Consider the following 11,385-nt stretch of genomic DNA (forward strand, 5'->3'; position numbering starts at 1 on the left):
GGAAGGGGGGTGCTATTGGCATCAAATGACTATAAGCCAGAGATGCTGCTAAAAATCCTATAATTCTCAAAAAACTTTCCTTAGCAAATAATTATCTGGTTCAAAATGTCAATAGTGCTGAAATTGAGAGTCTCTGCCATGAAACACCAATTTCACAAAGTTTTTAGTCATAGAAACCTTGCTTTAAATGGGATACTTGATGCATACCCAACATATATAATCAGCAATATCCAACATTTAAAGTAAATTTAATCAGGCTAGGGGCTCAGAGCCCCAATTACCAGGCCTCACCTGCCCCAGTGGTCTTGTAAATCCCTGCAGTATCCTGGGGCTCAGTGGAGCACAGCCTCTGAGCAGTTTGGTGCAGCCAAAAGAGCATGGGATTTAAGGTCACCAGACGTGGGTTTGGTATCTTGATCACTTACTAGCTACGTAGCTTTGGATGAGTTGCTTCACCTTCTTGGGTTCATTTCTTTGCCCATAAATGAGTTAGTAGTACCTGTCTCATAGGATTGTTTTAACGGTTGAATGAGATTATAAGTGTAAAAATCCCTTGTAAACTCACTTCTTTGCTGTTGATCAAACATTCTGGTTAACACAAATAACTCTTGTTGAAATACCATCTATGAAAAAATGAGGCTATACTAATACCAAAAATATAGGAAGTTGACTCTAGAGTGGTTTGATGAGAACTTCTTCCAGGAAGTCAGACAGAGGTTATAAAGTAGGTTCTTAGGTCTCTCTATCTTTTTGAACCAGACACAATCTTAACAAGCTTGATCTCTTAAAAGTACTATAACTTTTCTTACCCCCACTTTTAAAGAACAGCTTCCCATCCATGCCATTGTATGTTCCTCCCTAAAATCCAGGAAATATTGTTTTGATGTTGTAATCATTTCCTGCTCCTCTTTCATTTGTTTTTTACATCCACCTCTGTAGTGACCTCCTACCTTGCCCATACCCTTTGCTGATAAAATCCAAACTCTTATTATCACATCCAAGTTCCTTGAGAATCTTACCCCAATTCAACCTTCCAACCTCACCTCCGGCTGTCCACTACTGCATACTCTACCCTCCCAAACACTTGGTCATTACCTAGGAAACTGGGCAGTGCTTTCTAATGCTTCAGCCTTGGATATAATAGTAGCTTACTCTAATTAATACTTACTCTGGGGTCTTTGCTCTTTTCTGGTTGTTGAATTAAAGGTGATGTAGAAGAGAAAAACACTGAAAAATTTGAGAACAGAAAAGAAAAGGGAAGACTGCCTTTGGCTGAATCACACTTTGCCAGTTTCTTTTTCCCTCAAGGTCTTTTCTGGTCTGCCTACTCAGCCTATACCTAGCATACTACCCTCAACCTTCATTCAGCAGGTTATAACACTGAATGTCTCCCTTACTGGACTGCCATCCTGGTGGTAAGTACAGCATCTATGTCATCTAGGCTCCTCTAAGTCCCAGAAGATTCTCCAGTAGAAAACCTGGCCCAGTGAGGGTACATCAGGGGTCTCACCTTCACATAGTCGTATTCACAAAGGTAGGAGGATTCCAAGTTGAAGTGCATGAAGTAGAGCTTGATCCGAAATCCCTCTGGGACAGTAATATTCCATGTTACCTCTGAATCACTTGGATAGGAGTCTGGATAACCAGGAGATTGGATCTGGCCAAACATATTGTTAAGCTCCACGACATGGGCCGAAGCTTTCAACAAGGAGAAGCACAGAGCATGAGAGAGAAGGAGCCACCTGAAAGACATGAATGATTTACTTACATTCACAGACACTTCTCCTTACCATTTAACTAAACTGACAGACAGGAGACCAAGTACCCAGTGTATCTCTTCCATGACCTGCTGTAATTACTTTTCCCTTATGGACCTTGCTTCCTTGGTCTATCATACTGGAAGATGGTAACCTTATTTCTCAGGTTTTTTTCTAGTTGTACTCTTTCAAAGATTTGAGGGAGTTTCCACCATGGCTCGGTGGTAACGAATCTGGCTAGCATTCATGAGGATGTGGGTTTGATCTCTGACCTTTCTCAGTGGGTTAAGGATCCGGCATTGTCCTGAGCTGTAGTGGAGGTAGTAGATGTGGCTTGGATCCCGCATTGATGTAGCTGTCGTGTAGGCCAGCAGCTGTAGTTCTAATTCTACCTCTAGCCTGGGAACATCCATATGTTGAGAGTGCAGCCCTAAAAGGACCAAAAAAAAAAAATTTGATAATAGTATTAAACTTCTCCAGAAAAACACCATACTTGAGTCTCTCATGCATTATCATTTTTTTTTTTTTTGTTAAAAATGTATAGTTCATGGAGTTCCCATCGTGGTGCAGCAGAAACAAATCTGACTAGGGACCATGAGGTTGCAGGTTCAATCCCTGGCCTCACTCAGTGGGTTAAGGATCTAGTGTTGCCACAAGCTATGGTGTAGTTTACAGACCTGGCTTGGATCTGGCATTGCTGTGGCTATGGCGTAGGCTAGCAGCTGCAGCTCCAATTCAACCCGTAGCCTTGGAACCTCCATATGCTGCAGATGCACCCTAAAAAGAAAAAAAAATGTGTATTTCATAACTAGGTAAAAGTTGATATCATTTCTTCACCTCAGCTTCATTTAAGAATCATAACTACTACATATAAAATAGCTAAGCAACAAGTACCTACTTGCATAGCACAGGAAATTCTATTCAATATTCTGTAATAACTTATGAGAAAAGAATCTGAAAAAGATACCACCTCACACCAGTCAGAATGGCCATCATTAAGAAATCCACAAATAACAAGTGCTGGAGGGGCTGTGGAGAAAAGGGAACCCTCCTGCACTGTTGGTGGGAATGGAAACTGGTACAGCCACTATGGAGAACAGTTTGGAGATACCTTAGAAATCTATACATAGAACTTCCATATGACCCCGCAATCCCACTCTTGGGCATCTATCCGGACAAAACTCTACTTAAAAGAGACACATGCACCCGCATGTTCATTGCAGCACTATTCACAGTAGCCAGGACATGGAATCAACCTAAATGTCCATCAACAGATGATTGGATTCGCAAGATGGGGTATATATACACAATGGAATACTCCTCAGCCATAAAAAAGAATGACATAATGCCATTTGCAGCAACATGGATGGAACTAGAGAATCTCATCCTGAGTGAAATGAGCCAGAAAGACAAAGACAAATACCATATGATCTCACTTATAACTGGAATCTAATATCCAGCACAAATGAACATCTCCTCAGAAAAGAAAATCATGGACTTGGAGAAGAGACTTGTGGCTGCCTGATGGGAGGGGGAGGGAGTGGGAAGGATCGGGAGCTTGGGCTTATCAGACACAACTTAGAATAGATTTACAAGGAGATCCTGCTGAATAGCATTGAGAACTTTGTCTAGATACTCATGTTGCAACGGAACAAAGGGTGGGGAAAAAAAATGTAATTGTAATGTATACATGTAAGGATAACTTGATCCCCTTGCTGTACAGTGGGAAAAAAAAAAATGCCTTTAAAAAAAAAGAATCTGAAAAAGAATAGATTTATGTATATATATAACTGAATCACTTTGTTGTACACCTGAAACCAACACATGACTGTAAATCAACCACACTCCAATGTAAAATAAACATTAATAAAAATTTAAAGAAAGGATCATAAACTCTTAATTTACTTTTCTAAAAAAGAAATTAACAGTAACATGCTAATATTGAGATAAGACTTATACCGGGAGTTCCTGCGGTGGCTCAGCGGAAACAAATCTGACTAGCATCCATCAAGACACAGGTTTGATCCCCGGCCTCACTCAGTGGGTTAAGGATCAGGCGTAGCCATGAGCTGTGGTGTAGGCTGCAGATGAGGCTCGAATCTGTCATTGCTGTGGCTGTGGCATAGCCTGGCAGCTGCAGCTCCAATTCCATCTGCAGCCTGGGAACCTCCATAGGCCACAGGTGCAGCCCTAAAAAGGCAAACAAAACAAAACAAAACTTATACTCAATAATGGAGCCTGCAGTAACTTAAACAAACAAGAAATTGTAACATTTTGAACTAAGTAGGAAAGAGCAAAACAAATTTTCTTCTTAGTATTCTTATAAAATAATCAAAACCTACAATTTATTTCCAGCTGTCAGAATAAGAGATAATGGACAGTTAAAAGAGTTGTTGCCTAAGGGGCATGAGAAAATCAATAAAACTTATAGAACACACCCAAAGTGGCTGATGCAATGAGTCAGAATGTCCAAGGCTTGTCAAAATTCTAATGGTAAATATACACCACACCAAGGTATCTAAGAGATTGCTCTCCCTGCAAGACTCAAGGACCTTGAACTCAAATATTTCAAACCTGGCTCACCAACTTCTCCCCTAAACCCTCTTTCCTGTATTTTGGAAATCCCTCTGCTTCTCTTTAGTCAGTTCTTTTAAATATTCTTATCTGGACTATTGCTATTGCATCCTAACTGATCTCTCTGGGCCCCAGCTCATACTATTCGGCAATCATCCACCAAATTTGACTTTCTCAAATGCAGATGTGTCCATGCTGTTGCACTGTGCCTGCAGGGTAAGGCATCTGCTACCAGGATGGCTGATGAGTCCTTTTTGATCTAGCGCTGATTTGCCTGTCCAGCTTAATCTCAGTACCATCCAAGCTCTGGCATATCATTCTGGGAGCATGCCATAACCATCTGGGCTTCAGTCCCATTGCACACACCTTGCTCGTTCCTCACCTGGTTGTCTTATTTATCTTCCACCATCCAGCTCAAAGTTTCTTAGGATGCCACAGAGTATTCTCCTCTCTAGATTCCAGCTCCCTGCATGTGCTTCCAATTACAGCATGTATCACTCTGCAGTGCTTTAGGCACAGCCTTGAAGATAGGTGTAATTGGGTTCAAATCCCAATTCTTCTGCTTACTGGCTGTGAAATCTTGAGTAATTAGTTTCTGAGCTCCAGTTTTCTCAAATATAAAATATAGATTATAATCTTTAGTTTACAGAGCTCACATGAACATTAGAGATGATGTATGTAAGGGATTTAATACAGAACTTGGTATATAACAGATAATAAGTGAATGAATGAATGAATGAATGAAAGCATGAAAGTGGGGCCAGGGTCCTATATAGCCTAAAAGGTAAGTTCTAAAAATTATACCTGCATTTTAAGATTAATAGGTATAATTTGACTAATCAAGAAATTGTTTCTTCCCAACCTGTCCCACCCCACCCAGTAAATGGATGCATTTATGTATATGTAGGCATACATGTGAATTTTTGAATGCGTAAACACAATGATATAAGTACAATGAGATTACCTAGTTGTCATATAATATTTACATAAAAGATAAATATAAGTGCAAAAAGGTCTGGAAGGGTATCAGCAGAGTATTAACACTGGTTATCTATGAAGTGATAAGTGTTTTTAAAATTTACTTTTGTGTCTATAAAATGTTTAAATGTACCTAGAAGGACCTTGTGTTATTTTTCTCATTTTAAAAAATAAAGGTATTTAAACTTTTCCAAGGGCCCTACAATTGCAACGTGTGAGATGCAACTAAGGAAACAGTGTTTCCATCCAATTGCCAGGGTCAATATTTTTATAAGCCAATCTGTGGAGGGAGGGCCTCTACGGAAGAGAAAAGGGAAGGCCTAGGTCCAAGCTCTCTCCTGAATTAGTGCGACCACTGAGTCTAGAAACTCTGGCTTGAGGGCGCAGGCAGCCCCACTTTCAAGTGAGAAAATATGTTGATGATACTGGGGATGGGAATTCTGGTTCATTTGCACTTGGGGTGGAGAGAGCACTGGGCTTGGGTTGGAAGAGCTGGATTCAAGTGCAGATTTTGACTTTACTTATCTGACCCAGCTTGGGGAAAGTCATGTAAAGTCTCCTTCTCAGTTTCTTCTCATTCATTAAGTGGTGATAATAATGACATCTTCTTGGGGCAGCTATCAGAGTAAAGGAGGATCGAAAATAAGTTCTCTGTTAACTGTCCAGCCCTAGGCAAACATTAGCTATGATTACTCCATCATGCTGCTTTCTAAAAAGCAAGGGTTAGAAATGAGCTTTGGCTCCCAAACTGGACTTCCCTGAAATAGAAACACCCAGATTATGCAAGGTTGAAAGGTCGACTTTCTCCATGTCTACCTTTTCCAGACCTCATGGAGGAGACTCTGAACTTACTCATGCTGGTTCTGTCAAGGGCTAGCCCAGGCTGACAGCCCCCATCTATCCTTAGAGGCCTAGGGCCACGTGTAGTAGGCAACTGGTCAGCGTGGGAGGAAGCTCCCTGCGTGGGAGGAAGCTCCCTGTTCTATTTTGTTTGCATCTCAAAACAGTTTCAAACATATGAAACAAAACTCTCTTTTCACATAATAAGCCTGAGCATATGCTTGCTTACTTGCTTTCGGGGCTGCAAATTAAAGAATGTTAAGTGGCGGCTTTCATTTCCCATCACACTCTCTGAAGGTTTTTGGCTTCTTATCCACCAGGCACAGGCTGTACAAATTCCAACACCTGCTATCTATTCTTCGACTAATCAAAAAGTTTAGTTACAATTGCTTGAAATGTCAAAAGCAATATATAAAGCCAGGATTTCATAAGCTCTACTGTAGGAGCAGGCTCTCAGGAATGCATAAAAATTCCGGCATATATCCATGGCTGTGGAATGAGTAGCACTTTCCATTCAGTCCTCATTTCAACCAATGCTATACCAAGATGGTTTGTGGGTAGAGGAGTTGTAAAGGACTGCGTCGATCTCTTTGAAACACCCTTTTTTGACAGATGACGAAAAGGACACCCCAAGAGGTGACATGTCATGTCCAATGCCATATGGTGAATGAGCTTCAACAGAAGAAGGGAATAACAAAAGCTCACAGAAGAAGCTGGGTCCATGCCCATATCATGCCCAGGCATCTGGCCAAAGCAATTAATCCTGTGAAAAATAATTCAGAAACCCATGGCTTTATGTGAAAATTAAAAAAAAAAAAAAAACTAACACCAAAGCCCCTCCCTAACAGGTTTTAGTTTAATTAGTCTGGAATGAGGCCTGGTCACTGGCATTTTTTAAAGCACCATAGATGGTTCTAATGGGTAGCTCGGGTTGAGAGCCGCTGGCATAGGATAGGATAAATACTTTGTTAAGAGTCTGGCAGAATATGACAGAAAAATACCCGGAACTTGGAGCCCAAAGATCCAAATTTGGGTCTGGGCTTTTTTGGAATCATCATTGTGGCTTTTGGGAAATTGCTTAACTCTTTTATCCTCACTTCTCCCTAAATCCTTACCTCATCCAAAATCTGAAGACCAGATGAAACAGTGCCTGTGAAGTGCTTTGCAAACTCTGAAGTACTGTGTCTACAGGAGGCAAGGCCTTTTAGAGACTTCTAGTGGGACAATTCTGCAGTAGTAGTTTTGCTATTGAACAACTGAGTTCAACTCAGCTGAAATTTATTGAATACCTAACAGGAAACAAACATTATACTAGGCGCTAGGCGTACAAAGATGAACAAGATATAGATCCTATTCCTTAGGGAACGTTCATGCTTGGAAAAGGAGGTGGACATTTCAACAAGGAGATATTAAGTGATGTAGCTCCCAAGGACAGAAACAGCACTAAAGAGAAGATGCTGACTCTGAGGATTCAGGGCAGGGAAGAGGAGGTGATGTTTGAGCCAGCTGGAACAAGCAGGTCCTCTAGAAATAAGGGAAATAAGAAGCAGGGTTCTTCTAGGTTAAGCCAAGAGCACAAAAAGATACAGAACTGATCATCTGCCCCCTAGTTTGGTATGGCTGGGGCCCTGGGTGGCAGGGTGAGGTTTGAATAGTGGACAGATCAATGGAATTGTCATTCCACACAGACTGGCATAAATCTCACCTCTTTTAGGAGAAAGGAAAAGGAAGTTAGATGGCAGGTTTAAAATTACAATGGATTTAAAAGGAAGGGAATGATTGGATTAACCTTCAAGACCAAATTATCTCTTTGAAACACAGGTAATCTGAGTTCAAAGAGTTAACACAGCGTGAAGCCCCTCTTTGGCCCCAGACCCTGAAAAGTTGCTAGGTGACTTTGTGGAAGAGAAACAAATAGAAACCCTTTCCCAATTGAGAAGAAAATTAATGGGAAAAGAGGTGTTTCAGGGACTTAACACATCTGCAGGGTGTTTTTCTTTTTCCTTTTTTATACTTTTAACACTATTAACACTTGCAAGTAGTAAAAGTAATTACGGAGGTGGTTGGGTTTTGACACTTGGAGAGAAAAACTTGAAAGGAGTGTCTGGTAACAAGCATGAAGTAACTCTAAATATAGGCTGAGAATAGGAAATGTTAAAGAGCTTGGAAACAATTAGAGTTTAAAGTCCTACGTTCAGAATTTCAAAGACCTTTTTTCTTTTTTAAATTTGTAATATCCCTTTAAGAGCTATTTGGTCCAATTCATAGCCTGATCCATGACACCAGGGGCCTCTGATTTCACTGAGAAATCCAGAAATTTATAGGGGACTGTAAAATGGGGAGAGATTTTTAGTTTTCTAAATTGAGGTTTTTAACTAGGAAACTTCTGAAGGTTTAAGAAACCACAGAGCCGAGCTGTGGGAAGCTGGTTTCTTTTCCGGTCAGAACAAATAAACACACAAACACATATCTAATTCACAAAGTGTTGGAAGAGATAGACCAATGGTCTTTGCAAAGAAGGAAAACAAAAACTCAGCCTTGTGGACAACAGGAGGAAAGTCACATTGGCCAGCAGACAGCACCCTATGCTGGCAGAGGGAGAAATCTGAGCTCCAGCGGCGTCGGGCGGCATTTGCACACGGTCTACCGTTTCAAGTTGCATGTCTCTGGAGTCCCAGCGAAGGCCCCAGCCCGTCTCCCTTCTCAGAGCCCCAAGGATTAATGAGAAGCCCCTGTACTACCCGCTGGACAGGCAGGTGAGTCTGCCCAGATTCAAGGTCAGACCCTCCAGGGCTACTTGGCACCTGGTCCCTGGGAAAGGACCCCAGTGCCTCCTCCAGCTCTGCCACTCACCTCATTTTCCTGCCTTGGGTGCTCCTGGCTGCCTGGTCCCCCCGGCCTGACTTGTCTGCAAGCTCGTCCCGGGTGTGGTGTCAGCGATGCCTTATCTTTGTTCTGAGGTCCCTGTGTGTCTCTGGAATTGGCTGGCATTCTCCATTCAGGTCACGCCTTCCCCTGCCTGCAACAGATCCCCTCTCCCCCTCTCTCTCTCTCTCTGCCTTTCCCTCTCTCTCTCTCTCTCTCTCTCTCCTCTGACTGGCTTACACACACTCAGAGGAACCTGACAAACAGAATCTGTCTTCTTCCTTAAAAGATCTGCTCCTCCAATTCCCTCCTTCATCCTGTGTGGTTGCTTCCAGACACTGAGAGAGAATAACTGAGCACTCAAATAGGTATTGGTATCACCGTGTGTGTGTGTGTGTGTGTGTGTGTGTGTGTAGAGGGTGGAGAGGAACACCACCAGTCTGATCTCTCCCCAGTTTCCCCTGCCAAATGCCTATAGTTTTCTGCTCTTCTTCAGTACACCAGCAAAAGGAGACCAATTAAACAGGAATAATCAACTAAGAAGGTAATTTTTTTTTTGAGAGTTAAGTTTTATTTGGGGGTGAAATTAGGACTTAAGCCCAGGAGACAGCATCTCGGGTACCCCTGAGAAACCACTCCCAAGAAAGTAATTCTAATACCTACACCAGGAAAGAAAAAAGATCCAAATCCCAAAGCTTGTCTGTCTGCAAACAACTACAGGCTTTCCTGTGAACCACTGCTGGCCCTGTGTGTGAGGAAGCAGCCAGTCCTGTAGTTGGCTAGTTGTTCTTTGCCATTAGAAGCAAAGCTTGTGCTGTTTACCAACTCAGAGTGTGCAGAGGCCTGATACAGTCTGCACCCAGAAAGCCCCACATCCTGTGGCTGTTGAAAGACCTAGATCTGTATACATGTCTAGACCCAGGGTTTGTGGAGAAAGCAGCATCAGATCTAAGCCAAGCCGAATAAGAAGAAAATTCCTTTCTCCACAACAATGACCACCAGTCCTGAATAGGGAGAGAGATGTCTGGGTGTGAAAAATAGATTTTACTGAGAACCTTTTCTGTGTTAGGCACAGGGCTAGGTACACGTGTCATCTCAATTACTGTCACAGACTTTGAGAGGCCCATGCTATTATTTGCATCTTACAAATGAGAAAACTGAGGCTCAGAGAGGTTATAAAACTTGCCTAGATAATCCAGCCTTTATTACTCCTTACTAGTACCACAGTTAATGGTTAACATTTACTGAGCACTCTGTGTCTGGTCTAGGAATGTATTAGCTCCTTTCAATCATCTATTTTTTTTTTCCTGCTTTTTAGGGTTTCATCCACTGCATATGGAAGGTCCCAGGCTAGGGGTCAAATCAGAGCTACAGCTGCTGGCCTACACCCCAGCAACAGCAATGCCAGATCCGAGCCATACGTATCTGCAACCTACACCACAGCTCATGGCAACATCAGATCCTTAGCCCACTGAGCGAGGCCAGGGATCAAACCCACATCCTCATGGTTCCTAGTTGGGTTCATTAACCACTGAGCCATGAAGGGAACTCCCGTTTTCAATCATCTTTATATTTTGTATAGGTGGGTAGTAGTATTATCCCCATTTTCCAGTTACAGAAACATCCCAAAGCATTTAAGTAATTTATCTAAGGTCGTACAGTTGGACAGTGATTGGGAAGAATTTGAGCCCTTAGCTGCTATATTGTACTGATTCTCACTAACATGTTATAGTGCACATGACATTTCAAATACACACCCTATTCACAGAGCAACTCAATTTGAGGCATTTTTAAAAGAGTATTAAACTACAGATAGAATTGAGCTATAATCTTTCCTTTCTATACAAGCTAGCTGTGCACTTTGGGCCCAACAGTTAACATCGCTGATTCTGGTTCCTCATCTAGAAAATGAAGGTTGCTAGGAGACTTAAAGAAGATTATCTTTGTGCTGTTTTAGCTGTTCAGTGTACCCAAGCGAGGGCTCCCACACATTCTAACCAAGGTGGTAAATGCATGCACTCCCCACCCTCTGATGACATTGTTTTGGCATGTTTTGGGTAACAGTGCCTTGAAATTCTCCTTGCTCCATTTTCTCTATTTTAACACTCTTAAAGGTCAACTTTGCTAAGCTGGGCATTATTAAGAGGCTGTGGTTGATACTGTGAGTACAAGTACATGAGGTGAGAGACCATGTTTGAACCCAGGTACTGTTTTAGCAAAGTACTGCTTTCTGTCTTAAGCAGAAAGGAAAAAATCCTCTTCAAAGTCACATTAAGAAGACTCACAGGCTCCTCAGACATCAAATAACTCTCACACAACAACATTTTAATGACTTAAGTGTAAATGAATCAGAAACACATGGACTACATTT

The 11,385-nt window shown here is 41.9% G+C and overlaps 1 protein-coding gene across 3 annotated transcripts in view; it reads right to left on the reverse strand.

The window, feature by feature from the left end:
• The window catches only part of MASP1 (MBL associated serine protease 1), a 64,738-nt gene extending 55,436 nt beyond the window's left edge, over positions 1-9,302 (reverse strand). The window contains exons 1-2 of one of the 3 annotated variants that reach the window (XM_047788605.1): positions 9,003-9,230; positions 1,511-1,742 (exon numbers count right to left, since the gene is read on the reverse strand). In XM_047788605.1, coding sequence (XP_047644561.1) covers positions 1,511-1,742; positions 9,003-9,007 — 237 coding nt within the window. In that variant the 5' untranslated portion in view covers positions 9,008-9,230. Of the gene's footprint in view, positions 1-1,510; positions 1,743-9,002 lie in introns of all 3 variants that reach the window. The other 2 variants (XM_047788600.1, XM_047788607.1) reach the window with 2 other exon arrangements.
• Positions 9,303-11,385: the final 2,083 nt, after the last annotated feature.

This window comes from Phacochoerus africanus, chromosome 1, assembly GCF_016906955.1.
Source record: "Phacochoerus africanus isolate WHEZ1 chromosome 1, ROS_Pafr_v1, whole genome shotgun sequence".
Taxonomy (NCBI): Eukaryota; Metazoa; Chordata; class Mammalia; order Artiodactyla; family Suidae; genus Phacochoerus; species Phacochoerus africanus.